Below are 23515 nucleotides of genomic sequence, written 5' to 3'. Positions count from 1 at the left end.
ATCAATTATATTAAAATTCATGGTCTAAACTGCACCAGGATTTTGCACCAAGGTTCTGCATCTTAAGCCAAACCCCTTTTACTGAAACCACACCCATTTCACTGAGACCACTCCCCTTTTTCAGACACAGTGGAAAAGTGCTAAAACAGTACCTAAATCTCATAGTAAATGGTCATGTAGGATTGTGCCAGAATCCTGTTGCAGTTAATCTAGGTCAATATTTTTATGGAGAAATTGGAAACCCAAGAGTGAATCATAAAAGATCGAAGTAATATATGCCTGAAGCTCATAATACTAATAGAAACACATTAGCATCATTTACTGTGAGCTGTAAAATGATATTAATAGCCGTCCATCCCATTAACCTGTACAGGCTCCTCCAGCTCCAGAATAGTCACAGATGCATCATATATCTATTATGGCCAATAGCCAAAAATTCCTCTATGTTTACAGGCTGTTTGTGACTTTACGGACGGCTGACGGCCCTGATCACACGTATTTTGTAAAACTAAATTGTAAAATCCATCAAGTTCGAAATCCTTTCATAGATACCCACCGTCCAAAACTTCATTTCTATTGTTCTTTGTCTTGAAAAATACATTTATTAGGAATTACAATACAGTTGACACTTTAGCAAGTCAGGTCTGTTGTGATTTAGTGAAATGGGAAAAGGGGACAGGAGTGCATCATAGAATAAAATGACTACAATCTAAAATAATGGATTTAGGACACCGGGAGATATTTGTTGAATACAAAATAACAACCAGCTAAATAAATGGTAATGCCATTTTGTCAGCGGTAGAGGAAATTCCCATAGAAGCCATAATTTGTTATGATATGACAATAAATAAGCGATGACATATAGGACGTAAGTACCATAAAAGAGAAGATTGCCTTCAATTGGATTATGGATTGGTTGTTGAAATAATGAAGATAATGCCGAGTCTGTTTTATATTCGTGTAAGCAGCCGCCATGCTGCTCCTCTCCGATACGCACCTGGGTAGCGTCCGTCATTACGGGGACGGGATTCTGCATATTTCTAATGTGAACATGGGTTGATTCTGCCTTGGACTAGTTGATTGAATTCTGGTTAATGGCCATGCATAATCTGGAGTGATTTCTACCAGCACCCACTCCTTGCCTTGTGGGTGATTGATAGCCCTATCCTCCTGCCTTAGGGCCCTATTCCACGGGACGATTATAGTTCGCATAATTGTTAACGATAAACGATCCAAACGACCGCTATTGCGAAAGGCCCGAAATCGTTCACCCATTTACATGGAAGGATAATCGTTACTTATGATCGTTCTTGCGGTCGTCTTGTCGTTACTATTGCGTTCGTCACTACTGCGAACGACCCCCTAAAGGTGACATACAGCTCCTACAAATCCTAAAGCTTCCCACCCCTTTAGACGACATTCAACACCCACCACCCGACCCCCCCAACCATACAACTAGCTAACCGACCCCCAAACCATACAAACAACTACCTGACCCCCCCCCCCAGCCACACAAAAAGTACCCCCCCCCCCCCGACACAGAAACAACTACCCCCCCTCCCACCAGGAGTTATTACCAGAGCACAGGTGAACACAAGAGGCGCCGCATGGTAGCAATCCGTGGCGCACATCCAGCTGGTCAGGAAGGTAACGTGCAGTCCGGGTGCCAGGTGACATGCTACGGCACCATGCAGGTGAACATAAGGATACAAACCAGAGGGTGCCCAGGGGTGCTCCAACAGACAGACAGCACACCTAATTTATATAGAAACTTCTAAGTTAGATGTGCTGTCTGTCTGTCGGAGCACCCTGAACAAACCACTATGGAAGGAGGGTGGCCGGATGGCGGGGGAAAAGGGGTGTGGGGCGCTTTGGCTGACCGATTTCTATTTCTAAGTTAGGTGTGCTATCTGTCTTCTGCCAGCTGGCCGGGAGTGATGCAGGTTGCACATACAGGTTGCACATCCCAAAGGTCGGCCCTTGTAGGCAGGAACAGTGGGCGTGGGACAGTGTCACCTGTGTGTACCCTGACCTGTCCTAATAATTTGTCAGTAATTTGGGGTATACAGTATACAGTATTTTGACGTATATTTTGGCCCATTGAGTTACCTGGACCAAATGTAATCAGATAATTCAGTCTAATTCAAGCTGTTCCTGTATGTATAGGTTCATTTGTCGGGACTCTAAAGCGTGTAGTCAATTGAGTTAAATAAACATATATGTTCTGGAAGTGGACTAAATATATTCACTAGTTGACTATGTTCAGTCAATCAAACTCAATGGGGCCACTGCCAGTACACCACAGTACCTTTTTGGTGGGTTGTCAGTAGAGATTAGCACATAAGCCTATGGGTGTGTCCATGTTTTCCTGGACACCCTAGGGCTGCATCCAGCTTTTTCAGTCATCGGTATTCAAATGCCGAACAATCACACTCAAGCACGGTCAAGTTGCGCTCATCTCTAATTGTCAACATACTGTATACAGCAAATATACTGGGAAAACATGGTCTGAACATAGGCTAACATAATCTCTGTGATAGGCTCTCTAGCAGCAGGCTGGAAGAAGTAAAATACCTCTAGTTGCCTCCATTGGACAGAGGGCCACCGGGCACATGTTAGACCTAACCCGGGCACAACACAGTCATTTCTGGTACAGGTCTCCTGTGTCACTGGAGCATCATTACCAAAGCTGCCCAGGCATGCTGGGAATTGTAGTTTTGCACCAGCTAGAGGGTCATAGGTTCCCTCTCCCCGCTTTACCATGATGTGGCCTTCACATACTCCATATTTCTCAGATGTCTCTCACATCTTGCTCTCTCTCTCTCTTTGCCATTAAAGAGTTAAAATGGAAAACAGAGGTGCAAGGAAATAAATTGAGAGTGGATTTAGTCTCTTTGTGCCATCAGCAGTGTTTGTACTGTATTTTGCGGATATAATTGCTTGATTTTACAGCTGTACTTACTTTTTCACTTTGTAGGATTTAATGATTTGTGAAGATAAGGCCCAATTATTACACATAAGCTCTGAAGATCAACAGGCAGCACCTGTTCCCTTAGATGTAGTGGTGTCCCCTCCGGATCCTCTGAAGGCAGGTATGATAATCCGCAGTGGTAATTAGATTTTATTTAAATATGCAGACTCTATAACATAGCATTAATATTAGATTGTTACCATTTACATAGTGACATTTTTCACGAGCAGCGTGGGTAAACGGTGGGGTACTGCTGCTCGCCCATTTTATCAAGATAACATTTTAAGATAAAATGTTGCTCCACTTTAAAGTGTGACTGTCGTTATAACTTTCAAAACCTAAATCAACAGCAGATGTGATAGAATGCAATTTACATTCATTAATATTATTTATTTAAAGTTATCATTGAAAATACAGCACTTCCTGAGTTCTGACTCTTTTTTTCCCTAAAGATTCTAAACACAGGAAGTCCAGTGTTTCCCAGGTCATATGTGCGCTTGTTGAGAAGGCAGTCATGTGACTGATGGATGTCATGGCCATGGTGGTCCGTGTCCCGCCGCTTCTGCTCTCCTTGTCGGTTCTGCCATCTCTTCAGTCCTCTTAGGGCGCCTTACCAGCCCCAGCTTGTGTCTCCCCTGGCTCCGTGTTTCGGTCCAGCGCGCACAGCCTGCCTCCTAGAGTGTGCATGCAACAGGTGTCTCAGATTTAAAGGGACAGTGCATCCCTGATTCCTCTCTATACATTCCAGCCCTGCCCTGACCTCTCTGTTGGAGCCTCTGCATGCTTCCATAGTGTGTGGTCCCAACTCTCTGTAATTCCTGCCCAGGATTCCTGCCCGTAATTTCTGTCCTTCCTGGTTTCTGTGGTTCCTGCCTGTGACTGCTATTTTGGTTCAAGCTGTGAGTCCTGCTGTGTTCCTGCCTGCCTACCAGTCTCCAGCTACACCCACTGCTGCTAGCAAGCCAGCCTAGGGTTAGTGACCTAAGGGTTGCCTGCTGTAGCAAATCCATCCCGTCTTGCGGTGGGCACTGGTGAAGACCTTGCTCCCTGGTGCGGCTTACACCATCGCTAGCGGTGGTACAGTGGATCCACGACTCCAGTCTTTACAATGGACACATTGAGCCGTGACACTCTGTACTGGCAGGACTTTTTCAACCAGCACAAGACTATAAATCTGCCTTCACGAGACTGGTCCTGGATTTCTGGTAAGTATAGCTTTGTTTTACAGCATGATAAACAAACAAACAAACAAATGATTGTATATTACAAACTTGCTTTATTCCACATATACTCTTGGTCGTGGCCGTGGTTTAGCATGTTCCTATGGCCGACGGCTGTAGGAACATAATTTTAGTTTGTTATTGACTGCTGGTCTTTTTGGGTGTGTTTTGTGATAAAAAGTCCAATGCAAAGTACTGTTTGTGAACAAGGTAAGATATTGTGTGAACCAACAGCCGTTGTTTCCATAAACTTCAATGCAAATCATTGAATTATGAAAACAATGGTCATTGTTTTAAAACAATCCGAAAGTGGCCATCATAGTATAAAACAACGCCCGTTGAAAATCTTTGTGTGAAAATAGCCTTAAAGGGGTCTTATCACCATAGATGCAAAAAAAAACAAAAAAAACACCATAAGTAGTCACACAATCCTCCAACAAAAATGTGCATTTATTAGTTAACCTACAGACAGGTTAAAACATAACATAGGTTAAGACATACAAAGTTTAAAGCCAAAAATTTGTAAAAAAAAAAAAAAACCCAAAACACCAGGACCTCACACCTGGGAAATATAGGTAGAAGCATGTAAGGAATCCTGTCGGATTGTCAAATACCATCTCTAGCTTCTTGAATAAAAATGTTAAAGAGGATGCACCATCCGACGCGTTTTTGACATTTTGTGTCCTCATCCATGGCTGCTATATGTGAGCTCAAAATTTAAATGCAGGAAACCAAGCATATGTACATATACAGGCACCCCCTATCCTGGGATATGACAATTAAAAAGTAGGATGTCCAGTGTCTGTCGCCCATGACATCAGCCAGACATGAGTCTGTAATGATCACTGAAATGCAAAGGTTATGCCGCGTTCCTACATTTATGATTATGTGTGCGGTTAAAATCCTGTTCCATGGTGATCCATGTGATCACCAATAGCCCGGCGATGTTACCGGTAATCCCAGCAACAAGAAATGGAGGTGTGGTTTTAGTGACACGTGCTTACCATGTGAAAAGCTTGTGATTCACTGCAAGCTATACCTGAATATACTGTACCTGGAACTCCAAGATTTTTTTTTCTTTAAAATCAACTGGTGATAGAAAGTTTTGTAGGTTTGTAACTTATTACTACTTAAAAATTGCAATCCTTCCAGTAGTTAGCAGCTGCTGTATGTTCTGCAAGAATTGGGGTATTCTTTCCAGTCTGATACGTCGCTCTCTGTTGCCACAACTGTCCAAAGCAGGAGAGGTTTTCAATAGGTGTTTAATACTGCTCTGGACGGTTCCTGACATGGACAGAGGTGGCAGCAGAGAGAACTGTCTGACACTAGAAATAGTATACCAATTCCTGCAGGATATACAGCGGCTGATAAGTACTGGAAGGATTGTGATTTTCAAACAGAAGTAAATTAAAAATCTGTATAACTTTCTGACACCAGTTGATTTTAAAGGGGAAAAAGAAAAAAAAAACGGAGTTCCCTTTAAAAGCTATACCTGGACTTCCCACTGTGTTATCGCAAGTGCTTGTTCAGTAAACTCTACTAACCAACCCGCCGCCATGCCAACCCCACTGACATCCTGTAATCTTGACACTTGGGTGCTGATGGGCTTACAGAGGGAGCAGCTGCCACTATTGAGGTGGGGTTATAGTTATATTTATAGTAGAGCCAGTAACCGTGATGGTACCAGTGACCTGCACCGTCACTGTGACATAACATCATGGCGGTTTGCACTAAGTACTTTTTATACTATGATGTATTATATTATGTTGGATAGTAAAGGTAGAATAAGCCGTTCACCAACGAAACCTTTTATTGCTATATTCCCACTAGACTTACATTTGAAGCTATGGTATACTGTAATTAAAGAGATATGTGAGAATGTCACCTAGATTACTTGTGTTTCCTGCATGTGCCATCCTGTACCTGTGGTTCACCACAAACTGAACAAATGAGCTCATATTCTGAGATGAACAATCCAGGTGCAGCCTTGCTCTGTATTCTCAGGCCCACATGCCATACACTGCGGCTGAGGACATTAGAAATGAAACTTCCAAGGCTTGTAGTCTAAACCATTTTCAAGCAATATATTGGTTGAGTGCTTTCTTACAGTAACAGCTCCTCTCTAGTTCACAGGCTGAATTTGGTATTGCAGCTCAACCTTACTTCAGTGATGAGAGCGGAGCTGCCACACCATACGGAGCCCATTGACATAGAGAGATAGAGATCACTGCAGTATACTTAATACAGCACTGATCGATTAGATCAGTGCTGTATTACTCTGGGCTGCTGCAGCCCAGATCTACAAACTGCCAGGCCGGGATCAGCATTAATGCAATGCTGAGCCCCGGCCTGGTAAAGAGAAGGGATCTCCCTTCTGCAATCGCATCGCGCGGGAGGGGGGGGGGGGAGATCCCCCCACTAGACACCAGGGATAGGGGCACACAGGACATTTAAATGCAGCTGCAATGTCTGCACAACCCCTCTCTGAAGCCCCCCCCCCCCCCGCATCAGAGCATACATTTATGTTTTGATGCGGGAAGGGGTTTGTGATTTACATTTATTTAAAAAATCTCCAGTTTTCCAGTACTTATCAGCTGCTGTATGTCCTGAAGGACGTGGTGTATTCTTTACAATCTAAAACAGTGCTCTTTGCTGCCACCTCTGCCCGTGGAACTGTTCAGAACAGGAGCACTCTCCATAGAAAACCTCTTCTACTTTCCTCTTCTAACCTCTTCTGGCTTTTTTCTCTTCTAAGGACAGTTCCTGTCAAGCAGACTGGAGAGTACACCACTTTCTGCAGGACATACAGGAGCTGATAAGTACTGGAAGGCTTACAATTTCTAAATAGAATTAAATTACAAATCTATACTGGTGATAGTATTGCAGATACGGGGCTAGTTATTTGGCGGACTGTAGCTGCTAATGGATGCAATCTGGAGATGGACCCGTTCTCTCCAAGTAGTAGTAATTTTAAACAATATGTGTGTGCGCATCCAGAGCCACTACTCTAATGCTGGGTTTACACGGAACGATTATCGTGCGAATTTGCACGATAACGATCGAATTCGAACGATAATCGTACGTGTAAACGCAGCGAACGATCGAACGAAGAGCGAGAAATCGTTCATTTTGATCTTTTATCAGGTTCTTAAATCACCGTTCGCCGTTCGCAAAAAATTCGCCGATCGTTCCGTGTAAACAGTCGTCGCGCGATAGTCCGGCCGGCCGCCCGCAGCCCCGCCCGCCTCCCCGCCCCCCTCTCATCCACAGCCCCCTGCTCCGGCTTGATCGCCTACCCCGCCGCCGCTCTGATCACCACCCTCGCCGCCGCCGCTCCGATCGCCACCCCCGCTCCGATCGCCCCCCCGCCGCCGCTCCCATCGCCAACCCCGCCGCCGCCGCTCTGATCTCCCCCGCCGCGACTATACTTAACCTGCTCCGAGTAGCAGGTCTTCCACATCCCCGGCTCCCCTCTTCAGTGCACTAATTGGCTGAAGAGGGGAGCCAGGAATTTCAAACGGCTCCTCTTCAGCCAATCAGTGCTCCTCTTCAGCACTGATTGGCTGAAGAGAAGCCGTTTGGCTGAAGAGGGGAGCCGGGAATTTCAAACGGCTTCTCTTCAGCCAATCAGTGCTGAAGAGGAGCACTGATTGGCTGAAGAGGAGCCGTTTGAAATTCCTGGCTCCCCTCTTCAGCCAATCAATGCTAGGCAGCACTGATTGGCTGAAGAGGGGCCGTTTCAAATTCCCGTCTCCCTTCAGCCAATCAGTGCTGCCTTGCATTGCGGGGGGGGGGGGGCGTTCGGAGCGACAGGGGGGGGGGGGCCATTGGAACGGCACAGGGGGCTGTGGTTGACCGTGGGGCCGGGCTGCGAGCAGGGGGGGGGGGCCGTCTGCGGGTCGGCCGGGCTGCGGGCGCAATCGCAAAACGATCGCAGAAGATTTTTCCATAAGATATATCATACCGTCTAAACGCTGATCATTATATAAAAAAAAAAATCGTTACTTCTAAATCGTTAATCGTACGATCGGGCCAATAATCGCCTCGTGTAAACTTAGCATAAGTGTCTGCCAGATTTTTGCAGCCAAAACCAGAAATGGATTTGAAAAAAAGAGAAATCTCAGTCTTTCCTTTATGACCTGTTCCCTGTTTATAGTCCATTCCTGGCTTTGGTTGCAAAACCTGTCAGATAATCTGTGTGTGTAAACGGACCCTAACTCTGGTGATCATGCAGCGATATAATGAAATAACACTTACTCAGTCCAGATGTTTGGAAGATGTCATCTGCCAGCCTTGATTTATGGCCTATGCCTAAAGAAGATCTATTATTCTAGGATGGTGGGGCGGGAGGAAGCTTCCAGGGATTGTCCTGATGACTCGTGGATCAGGCATTCTGCAAATGTTGACAAGTTCCTGTTAAAGAATTTAAAAGTCACCAAATTCCTAAGAATAATAATTTACCTAAAGTTGCAAAATGTCCTATTAGCCTTTAAGGGATAGTTACTGTTATGGCTTTGTTCTCTTCTAAGGAATATTAGCCAGGGGAGTCACTAGCTAAAGGAGTCGGGTTCTTTATTAGCTATGAAGAAATTAAATAGTGAACTCTAACTGCGGCTATAAATCACATTTCACCGCTCCAAGTATCAGCAGAGGTGGCCATTAGGAGCTAAATAAAGAAGAGCTCCGATTCTTTAGCTCATTCTCCATACTAATTATTATGGAGGATGAAGTCTAGTAGGCCATAACTTTACGTCCAATGGATGTTAGACCCGAAATTAACCTTCTTTTTAAAGTGTTATGCTGAGAAATCACAGAGAAGGGCCAGCAAAATCCTTGCAGATTTTTGAGAGTTTGATTGATAAAGCTATGCAAGGTCATTCCATAATATAACTAAGGAATAGTAATGAGCAAATACTGTGAGGCAGAGTGGCACAGGATGGAGTTTCCCTGCCATAGATGCACCAGCCTGAATTCAGAACCCTGCTTCCGGGTTCGGGCTGGTGGTGGTCCCTACGTGGGGGGGGGCCCCGGGGCACGTGTCCCGGGTGCCCTTGCTTTAATCCGGCCCTAAGTACTGTCCGGATGATCTTTAGCACCGCTTAGTTCTGATGCGGGCGCATCCGCACAGCACACAATGGAGCGTGCGGCGGGATCCGCTTGCTCCATAGTGTGAACTGACAGGGTTTTCTGTGGCCGCTATTCACTGAATAGCGGCCGCAGAAAACTGACATGTCAGTTGTTTGCGGCGCCACTAGGGGTCCTGGCCTGAGCGTATACTATATGCATACACACCGTCCGGGATCCCATAGATGGCAAGGAATAATATATTTTTGTAATAATCACAGTCGTTGTACAACGGCCGTGGTTTTACGAAAATATACGTTGTTTGAACATTATTCTGCGTCCTCACACAATTTCATGCACTGCAGATCTTCCTGGTTTACACATTGAATTCCAGATCTACTAGAACTATACTGAAGAATAAGAGTTTTGGGGGTCATAAACAACGTCTGTGTAGTTGGCCATCTTCAACGTCAGTGTTGTGTTATTTTATATGTGATACTTACCACTCCCACTATTGGTCGCACATTGCTATATAGATAAGAATTATAATCACAGACACCTATTTCTATCAATTACCTGACGGGGTAAATAAGGAGCAGTCTGAAGGCGCTTACGATGTGGTGATAAACGTGATGTGTTGCTATCCGAACGCCAGCACAACTCAGCTATTGGCAAAATGGCCCATTGTTCGGAGCATTAACTCTCATACGGATAATAAGCCTGTAGCTCTGCGGGAATTATATTATTCTGTATTATGCAAATACTGTTCAAAACACAATAAATAAGCAAATAAGTACTGACATTATATGTGTATAGGCTGTCTTTATTTTCATACAATTCCGCCTAAGACCAAAGTTAATTGTTTTGTCCTTGATCATAGAAAACTAAAACAAGTCACTTAACTGTAAGAATGTAATTTGCTTCCTGTAACAAAATGCACCCGAATAATACTATGTGCTTGTGATAGAAATATTACCAGTATTACCAGTACTGCAATACGTTACAGTTGCTTGGTGCACCTGTAGTTTTAGGCTTTGTGTCTCCCATGTGTAACCCACCCCTCCAATATTTTAGAATAATAATAATAACAACAACAACAACAACAACAACAACAATAATAATAATAATAATAATAATAATAATAATACTTATTTGTATAGTGCCAACAGTTTCGGCAGTGCTTTAAAACCTTGCCTTGCCTTTTGGGAACCAAATATACTAAATGACCCTACTAGGTCTGTTTTACTAATTAGGAAATTTTTACTTTAAGTAGCGGAGCGCAACCATTGCAAGTGAGACCGGACCTCTAACTACTGTAAGTGGGGATGCTCTATGCATTGCTGTTTAAAGGGGAACTGTCAGCAGGTTAGACTAATCAAACCTGCTGATATGTCCCTATTGTGCAGGAGACACTGAGGATGAAGGTATGTCTCTTACCTTCATCCTCTGCGTCATTCCGGTGCATTCCGAGCACTTCCCAGCCCCCATATCAACGATCCAGCCCGCCTCATTGACTGTTATCACTGGTCCCATTGTTGTCAATAGGATTGTTCATGGCATCCAGTGAGTTAGTAGTAATGCTGGGCTGGTCCAGACACTAGACAGAAAAACATGTCTTGCCTCACTTTACTATGCGACTTTGAAGCTATTGTACTAGAAATGAATTGCCTAATGACAACTGATGTATTTTGAACCCATTGTTGCATTGGTTGGGGTCAGTATTTGTGCAGAAAACTGATCCATTGCAAAGCATTTATGTAAACCCAGCATTACCCCAGCGATCAATTCTTCTGCCAGGCCTCAGCATCGCAATGACGCTGATCCCAGCTTGGCAATCCATTGCTCTGGGCTCCAGCAGCACAAAGCAATGTATCACTGATCACATTGATTATTTATATATATATATATATATATATATATATATATTGCATTGATCTCTATGAGTGAACCTTGGTGCCTGAACACCTTCAATAACTGTCAGCCAAAAGTTCTCTCTCCCTGTTATGTTCAGTTATGGTGTGGCGGTGTTATTGAGTCACAGTATGGTGGTATTGGTCTGGTCTTGTATGGTGGTGTTATTGAGTCACAGTATGGTGGTATTGTTCAGGTCTGGTGTGGTGGTGTTATCCAGTCACAGTATTGCGATATTGGTCAGGTCTGGTATGGCGGTGTTATTCAGTCAAAGCATGGCGGTATTGTTCAGATCTGGTGTGGCGGTGTTATCCAGTCACAGTATGGCGGTATTGGTCAGGTCTGGTATGGCGGTGTTATCCAGTCACAGTATGGCGGTATGGTTCAGGTCTGGTATGGCTGTGGTAAATGTGACGTCTGGAGGTATTACCTACAAATCTACCAATCCTGTGATGAGAATTCCCACAGACAATATGCAGTGGCTCTAATCATTGATTCAATGTGAAAATTTGTAAATGTTTTAAGCAGTTAAAAACCATGAAAAATGCGATTCAGACAATGTTTCTACATGTAGAGAAATACATGTGGCCGAAACCACGCTCCCCAAGATGGGGTGTCTTCAGGTGTAGTGCCTAGGGCAGAAGCAGCAGTTAATACTGTCCCGATAAGAGGGGTTGCTATAAAACGAGCTATTGGAAGGGCCATGTACTGTTCTTGCTCAGGAGCCCTCTGCTGTCTGTATACACTATATACACTGACATAATACAAGTAGACGGCACATGTGTTCATCTAGAGACTCTTGCAGGAATCCACAGGAAATTTGAAATTCTTCATACCCCAACAGGTTACATTCAGATAGCTTTTTCCTGTAATGGCAGTGATTCTTATAACATCATTATATTAGGGAAATGCTAACTCATGCAAACCCCATAGAATTATTTCATAGTTTCTCCAGTCAAATCGTAGCAGTAGTATTAATGCTGACAGTCTGGTTGAGCTTATCAGCAAAGGAAAGTTAAAAAGATTTAGGTAACACATGGGACATCCTGTAATTAACAATTACTATGTGTACGATGCGCCTTATAATCGTCTTTCTGCAGGCCGGGCTTCATATGTCCCTGAGATCATCCATCACTCTTCCCATGCAGTGCGATATTGTCATGTGTTTGCTTTTGTCACAAAGACTGTCACTTACTAGTCAGAATCTATCTATCTATCTTATATATATATATATATATATATATATATATATATATATATATATATATATTATTATTTTCATTTATTTTTTAAGGGTTCCTTTAAATTAGATGGCTGCCCTTTTACAATAGCGCCACTTCTTGCGTTGTGTCTGACTTTGCAGCTCAGCACAATTCACATAAATGGAACTTAGCTGCAATGCCAGATGAAACCTATCAACAAGGATGGCGCCGTTTGTTTTCTAATAATACAATACAATTAAATAATATTTTAATCAATATATTAAAAAATAAAAAATGTAATGAATAATGATGCACCTTAGTTACAACAAATAGCACAGTGAATGTGCCCTGGACTTGTATTATGGGAAATTGGTATCAAAGAGACATCTAGTCATAACACCTTCAGCTTTAGGCAAGCAGACCCGCAAGTGGTTCTTTTTTGAAGGTCCATTGAATTTAGTAGTAAAGATGCTGAAAGGATTATGAAAGTGTGAGAACAACTAAAAATAAATTCGCTGAATAATTGTCAGACTCATGAACAATAATTTGACAGCCGTGCGAACCACGTCCATTATTCAATACACCATTTGTATTGGGCGGCTATCATTGCAATGGTTTCAATGCAGATAATAAAAATTCGGTGATAACAGACATTTTTTTTTTTAAGTAATTTTTTTTTTAAACAGTGTGAACATAACCTTATACTGCTTGTGATAATAAAAGGGAGACTGCTGAAAAGTGATCTCTTCAGAACTGGAAAACCAGCTTATTGGGTATTAGGCTTTGTGATTAGAGTAATTACTATAAGATTTAAAGATTAAGGCTGGGTTCACACACAGTATATTTCAGGCAGTATTTGGTCCTCATGGCAACCACAAACCAGGAGTGGATTGAAAGCACAGAAAGGATCTGTTCACACAATGTTGGATTTGAGTGGATGGCCGCCATAAAATTGGTAAATAACTGCCATTATTTCAATACGGCCGTTGTTTTAAAATAACAGCAAATATTTGCCATTAAATGACGGCCATCCACTTAATTACAACATTATGTGAACAGAGCCTTTCTGTGCTTTCAATCCACTCCTGGTTTTGGTTGCCATGAGGACCTGACATGAGGACCAAATACTCCCTGAAATATACTGTGTGTGAACCCAGCCTCAGGGGGGAAAAACGGTAGTTTGAAATGGAAAAAAAAAAAAAAAACTACAAAGATTTAAAAGCATTATCCAGCCTTAGAAAAATATGGCCGTTCTTTTCCAGAAAGAGCACCCTTTCTGTCTTCAGTTTGGATGTGGGTTTTGGCAGCTCAGTTCCATTGAAGTGAATGGAGATGAATTGTAATACCACACACAACAAATTACCAGGACCTTGTGCGCAACTTCAGGCTCTAGGGCCCAGAAACAACCCCAATAGTTATACCTCTGACTCCAGTGGAACTATATCCTCCATATTCAGTTGGATTTGCATCTAATGAATGAAATTGTCTTTACAACTGGACTTCTATTTTTTTTTAGACTTCAAAAGATCAGAATACCAACCAGATCTTCTAAAATCCACAAATGATCCAAGAGAGAAACAGCTGACATCATCCTATACTCTCAACCCTTCCTTAAGGCCAGTTAGTGGAAACTCAACTTCACATAGTACGAAAGAGAAAAGAGATTGGAAAGAATATGGACTCGCCAAGAGTCAGCCATTACGAGCTGAACTTCCTGATGTAAAGGGTCCCGTCACATCTCCGATACAGGAGAATATACCTTGGACACATGCAGCATCACTATCTGTACCAGCAAAGGATGAGCAAAAAGATCTTCCAGCATCTGCTATGGGCTCTGTGCCAGGATTACCAGGGTCGTCTTCTTCCCAACTCACAATCAGTACAGGGTTTGCGTTCAAGACCGAAAATACTAAAAAGTCTTTCACAGTGTGTCCGAACTGTGCGAGTCCCAAACTGAGAGAAATAATATCATATGAATGCCTCAACCAATGTACTCAACCTGTAATGTACACAGGTCCTCTGTCTACTATACCACACCGACCATATCACAGCACAAACCCATTCTTTAGTCCAGGTAAGGTCGTCTTTAATATTGGCAATATATAGTTGGAACAGGACATGTTTTATGCAAACAGGGATTAAAGGGGTTATCCAGTGCTACAAAAACATGGCCACTTTGTTTCAGAGATAGCACCACTCTTGTCTCCAGTTCAGGTATGGTTTGCTCCATTCACTTCAATGGAACTGAATTACAAAACTCCACCCAAACTGGAGACAAGAGTGTTGCTGACTCTGAAACAAAGTGGCCATGTTTTTGTAGCACTGGATAACCCCTTTAAGGTGACTACTAGAGATAAACCAACCCTGAGCACGCTTGGGTTCATCCATGATTTGATTACCGGTGGCTGAAATAGTTGAATGCATCCCTAAGGCTGCCTGAAAAACAGATACAGTCATAGACTATAGGGCGTATCCATGTTTTCCAGGACTCCCTAGGGCTGCATGCAACTTCTTTAGCCACCTGGTGAACGGGTTTGTGCTTGAGGTTCTCTAGTCACTACAGATAAGTACAGTAGGTATGAAACAATTATGTACTACGTGGTTAAAGCGACTTTGTACCCACAATCTAACCTCCCCCCCCCCCCCCCAAACCACTTGTACCCTCGGATAGCTGCTTTTAATCCAAGATCTGTCCTGGGGTCCGTTCGGCAGGTGATGCAGTTATTGTCCTAAAAAACAACTTTTAAACTGGCAGCCCTGTGCCAAACGGCCGGGGCTTAGACTGGGTATGCATTAGGCTGGCACAGCCTCTCTGTCCCTCCTCCCCACCCTCCTCATCATTAGGAAGGCTCCAGGCAGATTGTCTCCTATTCATCACCTGTGTCAGCCCGGCACATGCGCTGGATTGTTAGGCCACCTGTGCAATGTTCAGCATGGAGAAAATGTTCTAGGGGCATTCCTAATGATGAAGAGGGTGGGGAGGAGGGATGGAGGAGTGGTGCAAAGTTAGGGCACAGATTCTCCCGTTGGGCATGGGGCTGCAAGTTTAAAAGTTGCTTTTTGGGACAATAACTGCATCACCTGCCGAACGGACCGCAGGGCAGATCTTGAATTTAAAGCAGCTATCCGAAGGTACAAGTGGTTTTGGGGGGGGGGGGGGGGGGGGGGTCAGATTGTGGGTACAGAGTCGCTTTAAACTGGCTTTACTATACCCATAATTGGACCTTCATCTCCTTGTGTTATAGGTAGAAAATGTTTTTATGCGGATATATAATAGACAATTATAGCTCATCTAGATATAGATACCATATAGATACCACCAGCAATGGGCACCAAAATGCAATGCATGGACCATAGCACAGTGAGGCCCTCTGGCTCTTTCCTGCAGTTAGTTTATTCAGATTAGTATCTTTTAGGATTACTATTGCGAATCAAACAGATAGTTGCAGTTTTTGTTAGGATTGGGGTCTACAGGTAAAATATGCAAAAAAAAAGAAAAAATTACCAAGGCTAATGTTTTGGGGGAAAGGGTGCAATGGTCTCTTAGGGTATGTTCACACTGAGTAAAATGAGGAATTCTCAGGAACTTTCCGCCCGTCTCAGTGTCCCATAGCCTGTCTATAGGAGAGCGCGCACATGTCACTTCTTTGAGCGGAGAGTGGCGGCAGCGGAGGAGCGTGCACTCTCCCATAGAGAAGCAGTATCACACAGAGGCAACTGCGGAATTCCGCCAGTTTTGCCGAGCGTGAACATACCCTTATTTTTTATTAGCAAACTTCATTTTGCTACATTTTTGGTAACCAATAGAGATGAGCGAACCTCGAAGATGCTCGAGTCGATCCGAACCCGAGCGTTTGGTATTTGATTAGCGGTGGCTGCTGAAGTTGGATAAAGCCCTAAGGCTATGTGGAAAACATGGATATAGTCATTGGCTGTATCCATGTTTTTCAGACAGCCTTAGGGCTTTATCCAAGTTCTGCAGCCCCCGCTAATCAAATGCCGATCGTTCAGGTTCGGATCGACTTGAACCCGAACCCGGTTGGCTCATCTCTAGTAACCAACCCTTAGTGAATAAAGGGGAATTCCCTGGCTATTGATTGGACATTAAGCAGTGCATTGTTGCTCCTGCGGTGGTGCTGCAGGAAATTGCACACTTTGGGGGAGATTTATCAAAGGGTGTAAAATTTAGACTGGTGCAAACTGCCCACAGCAACCAATCACAGCTCAGCTTCCAGCTCTGGTGAAAGGAAAGAGGAGCTGTGATTGGTTGCTGTGGCCAGTTTGCACCAGTCTAAATTTTACACCCTTTGATAAATCTCCCCCTTTCTGCTAGGTTTTCTTTCAGATTACAGCCGGGGGTTCAAGCAGGGAGTTTCTCAGCTTAGTGTAAAATGACTCTTTCAACAAGTTAAAGAACTGGAATAAAAATAAGTGCTCTAGCCCCGCCCCCTGAGTGATGTCACCATCTCTGACCAGCCCCTCTGGTTTATATCACAATCTCCCTGTCCTATACACAGATACATATATATCTTTATTGGGACATTTAGGAAGGTTAAGATGAAATTACAACATGCGGCCTTGTACTAAGTGATGTTACCGAAATAGCAGACAGGGATTGAAGCAGCAGGTGCTGCAACCTTACTGTGCAAGTGAAATAAGACGCTATACAACATCTTTGGGGCAGGAATACTATTGGAGACCTAAAAAAAAGCAATGCATTCTGGGAATTGGTGGTTTCAGAACTGAAGCATACCACTTAGCAATGTTATTTGTTTTGGCAGCATATTTATTTTTTTTGTTTTTTATACCTAGTGTCAGAGAATCTCTTTTAACTTACAAAACCCATCCTTGTGTTGTCACAGACCCTTAGGACCCTAAACGATCATTAAAATCACGTCACTTCATTGTTTTTTCCTACACAATGACATCACTTTATGACCATGTTCCCGCTTTGGTAACGTAGCGGGCAAAGGCGGCCATCTCGTTATACAGACGGCTGCCAATAAAGATTATGATCATTATTAGCAGTATTTGCCCACTATGTTCCTGAGGCGGGAACATAGCCTATATTTGTGTATCATACCGCAGCTCAGAGCTATTGACTTCACAAGCCGTAAATGTGTATTGCCTGAAACCTTCTTAATGTATGAGAATGTATCAGCTGTCAAATCCTTTACACCTAAGAAGACATACACAGCTTTATGCCCAAACAATGCCGCCACGAGCCTAGGGTGTCCCGCGTCTTAGAACGAGTAGTAAATAGAGTTGTGCCAAGAATGAAACAATATAATATCTTTACTGCAACCATCACCGTCACTAACATTTCCCATTCATCATGTGAACGGCTGCAGGTCTTTCACAAAGTATCCATCGCCAAGAACACATTACGTTGCATAGAGAAAACTTTAGCTCCCAAAATAATTTCTGGCAGGGATAGAGAAATCATACACGGAGAAGACGGAGAAGAGCTGATGAAATAATATTTACTTCGTCTCCCGGAATATTTCTCTTCCATTTAATCACAGACATTTCCATGCACATTCGCGGAAGTCAGTGAGTTACGAGCTCTATGGGGGATGGCATCTGTACCAATTGACGTGTTTTTTTATTTTTCAAGTTTCCATTAAAAGCTGCAGTTTGACTTCATCAGAGCCAGCTGAGGTGCATTTATTTGTAATGTCTTGTCTACAAGATCCTGGGATTTCTGTACTACAAAAGCCATCTTAGAGAATCAAAGGCGGCCTATAATCATGTATTCCTCTCCGAATGGTTCGGCAAGGATAGCGGCCGCTTTGTTTGTAATGATTTAAATGGATAGTCTTATTCTCTCCAGAGCGCAAGTAGCTAAGTGGATACATTATAAATATTTAGTATGCAGAAAAGGCCTGGCAGAGTTTTAGGACAGACTTTTATAGTCGCTTTAGATGCTTGCTCCACGGGGCACTACTGAAATTAATTAAGGACACATTTTCACATGAATCAAGAGAATCAACTTGAAATGTTAGATTATGAAATAGTTGCCCGAGGACGGTATCAAGAGTTCACAGTTTAGTTATGAGAACGGGCTGGGAAGTCTAATGATTGTTTGTTATACTTGTACAGAGAGATTTTTTTTTTCTATATATATATATATATATATATATATATATATATATATATATATATTTTTTTTTTTATATGTAGAAAGCCTTACAGGGACTTTTTGGAGTTCATTATGAAAATTGGTGTCATTTACAGAGCAAAGATTTGTAAGATTTGCCTGAGCTTTGAGTTGTGACATATACAGAACAATCAATGTGTAGCTTAAGTAATTTACATTATACTGTATATGCCCTCTACTGCCTTTGCAAAAGGCCACTATCTAATGTGGGAAACAGGCAACAGGATTCAAATACAGAGTGCTCAGGCTTGTGAAACCCGAAATTCTCTAATCTCTAGTAATGATCTACGGCACTGTCAGTTTGGGCAATTATACAGATATAGAGGCTGCCTATGTGATTGGTGGAGCAGTATATACTGTAGAATGTTTGCAAAGGAGTGTGAACTTCTGCCACGTTACTGTAGACACTATATGGAGAAGCAATACATATGTGCTGTGCTGTATTTTATGTTGAGTCATGCCATTACTGTTGGTGCAGGCCCAATCTTGTGTCTGTAATATGGACACAAACATGTACATATTATGCATGTGAAAAAGTGGCATTACACTATATTCATTCTGTAGCCAAGGCAGTCTTGTTGGGTTCTCACCTACAGTTAAAGCAGTTAAAGATAAGCAAACTTTTTAAAAGTTTAGTTTGGGAGTTTCACCGAACCTAAAGTTTGGGTTTGTCTGATCAAAACTTTAAATGAACTGCACTAAAACAGCTAAATGATTGCAGGTGTTTAGCTGTTTTACTGCGGTTCCAAAAGTTTGCGTATCATAATTACCTGTCCGCACTCCCCTGATGTCCTCCAGTTCCATCCTGTCCCGTCTTCTCCCGTGACAGCCCACTCAGCCAATCACTGGCCACGGTGTCTCCCTGTCCCAGCCAGCCAGTGATTGGCAGAGCTGGCCATCACTCTACAGAGGATACAAGAGGACACAATATTTTTTGTTTTTGTTTTTAGATGTGTGGCCTCCATCTTCACAAATTTGTTCTAAACTTTGCAAAAAAAAAAATCTTTTTGCGAAACAAACTTAAAAAAAAAAAAAAAAGTATATAGTCCCCACTATAAAGTATAAAGTCCCCACTATTCTACAACCTCATCTACTGTCTCCCACCCCTCCCCTTGTAGATTGTAAGCCTTTACAGGCTGCCATTAAATTTATTCAGATCCTTCTCCAGATTTATCTCATATATCTAATGACTGAAGCAGATGGATAAAACTAAATGGTTTATACTATGGGTTTAAAGAAGGCTATGCTATTCACATAAATAAAGATTTTTTTTAAATAATATTTATCATTTTTTTTATATTTTGACACATTTTCTTTTCAGGGATACCAACAAGAGGACAAGCAGAACTGGCAGCACAGTCTCTCGAGACCCTTTCCAATGTTCCTAGACCTTCATGGCTTGGTTTATACCCATCTACTTCTTTGGCTAATGTAACTTCCAGTTCTAGCCAAGCTTTCAATCCACAATTTGCTGGCCTGGAGACAGGAATGGCCTCCATATTTGTACCACCTGTTGGACCAAGGCATCCTACTAACCCATTTCTCTAAGCAAAGCAAATAGCAATAAATTAAGCTAAACACCAACCTATTATGTTGCATTATTCTTCTGTTTTCTGGTTTGTAATAATGGCAAGGCTTTATTGAAGCAGAAAGTGTTTGCCCATTGGATTCATTGACTCCATTTAGCTGTAAGAAATAGAACAAAAACCTTTAAAATATGAACCAGCTCTCCAGCCTTCTAAATTGCAGGCTCATAAAGACAATCTAAGGGAAGGACCTTCAGCAAACTGGGTGTTGCAGTTTTGCAACAGCTGAAGAGCTATAGGATGAAGATACATTATGACTATAGTTAAAAGAGAAGTCTGGAGAAAATTTTTATTAAAGTATTGTATTGCACCCCAAAAGTTATACAAATCACCAATATACACTTATTACGGGAAATGCTTCAATTCCTGGATAAAATGGGGATGTCACGACCCAACTTCCAGAGCTGTGCAGGCTTTGGCTGCTGGAGAGGATGATGGCAGAGGGATGGCTGCTGGAGAGGATGATGGCAGAGGATGATGGCAGTGTCCCCCTGCCATCATCCTCTCCAGCAGCCACAGCCCGCTCATATGAACCATCGGCATTTGTATCCAGCCTAGGTTATAGGTTGTATTCTTGTTTTCCAGGCAGGTCTTGGGCTGTCTTCAACTTCCCTATGGAACCCCCAGGGGCTAATCACTGGCCAAGACAACTGTGTGCAGTAGCCTGTCACTTCAAAGACTGGCTCTAAAGTTCCACCATTGGCTGCGGAAAGTAGACAGAAGCCAGGAAAATACCAGGTAGCGGGCAGAAACCAGGAAGTGCAAAGTGGAAGAAAGTGGAAAAAAGTTTACATGTTCCTACATGATGACTTTTGTTTTGAATAGAGATGAGTGAATTTACGGTAATAATGAATTGAATTGCTTTGTTATCTCTGCAATCTGCTCATCAGCCTGCTGCCTTTTAACTGACTGCTGCTCTGTGCCGCTCTGCTCCGGGTTCTTAGAACAGCTGGACCCAGTCCTGGGAAACTCAGAAGTTTCTCCAGGACTGGATCCAACTTTTCCCGGCACCCAGAGCGGCAGTCAGTTAGAAGGAAGCAGGTTTCCCTTCATTATTACTGTAAATTCGCTCATCTCAAGTTATTGCTTTATATAACACCTAGATCTATTCAGTAGTTGATATATATTTTATCATCACAGTTTAACAAAACTAAACAGAGTGATGGATTTCCTGTGCAGTGTTGACAGATAACAGAATTTCCTGTTTAGATGAACTCCAACACCTGTGTAACGGAGAGCTCATAGTGTATGTAGTGGCTCTGTATAGGTCTATTGACAGGGAATATTATTGGTGGCCATTTATGGCGGCCAGTTTTCCCAGCACCTAGGGAGCATGGACTGGAGTAGACGTCAAAGCCCACAAACTGATGAGCAGATTACAGATAGTTACGAAGCGATTCGCTTCATTCCTATGGTAAATTCGCTCATCTCTAGTCAAGACTTTCCAATGACACAATAAGTGGCACTAGAAGGTGCTCATCTTTTATTACACTCATGACTCATGAAGGATTTTATATAAGAAAAAAGTACAGTAGTTTACAAAAAGTCAGATGAGGACATTGGGAACACGTTTCTCCACAATGAGAACTCCACCAAAAGTGTTAAAGGGGAATTGTATGCCGTGTTTACATGATATATTTTTAGGGGGTTGGAGCAGAATTTTTCACACAGAGAGCTCCAAATCCCTTGCTTCCTTTCATTCACACATAGCATGAAATCTGACTGTATCGACCTACTCTTTGGGGCTGCAAATTGCATATAGATTTCTACAGATAGGATTGCACTTAATAAGATGTCACATCCAATGAAAACAGAGCCTTGAATGAACCCAGCTTACTGTCCCTTCCTGCTTGGATGACCTGCCCTAAATGGCTGCCCCCTTCTGAGAGACAGGCCCTATGCTGCTAACCGCCCAGGCCACCAGGGGAAAAAAGTCAACGTCAATCAGACCAGCCAGCAACCCAAAGGACAATCAGAACGTAGAAGCAAAATCAGAAACATGACAGGGGTCAAAACCAGGAGATGAGGTGAATAGTGATGAGCGAACATCCCGATGTTCAGTTGGATTCCGAACACGAACACAAAAAAAAAATTGATCGTGATCAGTTCGATTCATGTTCAAGAACAAATATAGAACGTACAGCAGAAGCATAAGTTTCTGTGTGAACAGATCATGAGGTGCAAAGCATAAAATACGGAGCAATTACAAGGTGAATAGCATAACATATCTTTTATTCGCCAACGCGTATGTACGCAATGACGTGCATACATGTATCACACAATATGAGCGAGAAATACTAGGCTGTTGCGTACAGTCAGCTCAGCAAATCAAGATGTCCCAGCGAGCCTCCCCTTTTTGGTCTCGGAGAACTCAAATACGTTGTAAAGATAATGGACAGGATGGACTATGATGGACGCCTGGTCACTAGAGGCTTTAGAAATGAATCCTTATTGTACTAAAACCCTGGATTCTGTCACCCTCCCTACTCTGACAATTTCACAACATTCTAAGCCCTACTCGGTCAGCTCTTCCTCCCTACACTGACTAACTACCACCGTGAATACTGCTGCTTAACTAAATTCAGATGCTGTCCCTGCTCGTGTCACTCTCCCTACTGAACAGCACAAGAATCAGGAAAGACTGTGAGAAAATTCTCTTCAGCATTGCGTTTTTATAGCATGTACATAATTTCGCTAATCGTACAACCCATCACAGCAATGCCAGTAGTGAACATGGCTACTACATTACCTGATGTGCTCTTCCTTCCCCATGCCTTCATTGGCTCTTTCAAATTGGTGGGAGGAAACTTACACAGTTGTGTACATCACAATATAGAGGTTCACATGTTTGAATATGTTCAAAAATGATCCTTATAACCATTATAACCGTTATAACCAACACAATCATCGAACAAATTGTTTGTGATCCGTGAACACGAATAGTTAGCAGCATGTTCGTATGAACATGTTCACTCATCACTCATAGTAAACAAGAACACCGAAACCAGAATACAGGCCAGGTCATTCCAGGTGGCTCACAACTCATGGCCTCCATGCCCAGGAACTGCCCCCCTAGAATACTGTGGGGTTCACAAAAATACCCCCTTTCCATGTGCTCTATTAGGCCACTGCAAGAGAAGATACTGGCTGTAGCTTCTGCTATTTACTGGGCCGAGTTAGATTGTAGCAGGAAGACTTTATGAGACAAACTTTTATAGGACAGGGAAATTATCGGCACTGACACATAATGCCATAAATCAAGAAGCCTCCAAACTAAATATGAAATCCAAGAAGAGACGGTATGGACAGTGTGTTAAGGCAGTCACAGAATTATATGGCAAATATACAACTGTAAATCTAACTTACTTGTAACTTTCAGGTAGAGGTTACTTGTTTCTTTT

At 42.7% G+C, this 23515-nt stretch overlaps 1 protein-coding gene across 1 annotated transcript in view; it reads left to right on the top strand.

Annotated features, from left to right (window-relative positions):
* The window catches only part of ENTHD1 (ENTH domain containing 1), a 43679-nt gene extending 23603 nt beyond the window's left edge, over nt 1–20076 (top strand). Inside the window, exons 5-7 of the mRNA XM_069967947.1 lie at nt 2978–3092; nt 13885–14442; nt 19850–20076. Of these exons, the coding sequence (XP_069824048.1) occupies nt 2978–3092; nt 13885–14442; nt 19850–20076 (900 nt within the window). The remainder of the gene's footprint in view (nt 1–2977; nt 3093–13884; nt 14443–19849) is intronic.
* The last annotated feature ends 3439 nt before the right edge of the window (nt 20077–23515 follow it).

The sequence above is a fragment of the Dendropsophus ebraccatus genome, chromosome 4 (genome assembly GCF_027789765.1).
Source record: "Dendropsophus ebraccatus isolate aDenEbr1 chromosome 4, aDenEbr1.pat, whole genome shotgun sequence".
NCBI classification, from domain to species: domain Eukaryota; kingdom Metazoa; phylum Chordata; class Amphibia; order Anura; family Hylidae; genus Dendropsophus; species Dendropsophus ebraccatus.
The sequence above is the reverse complement of the archived record's forward strand: the minus strand, read 5'-3'. Positions and strand labels throughout refer to the sequence as shown.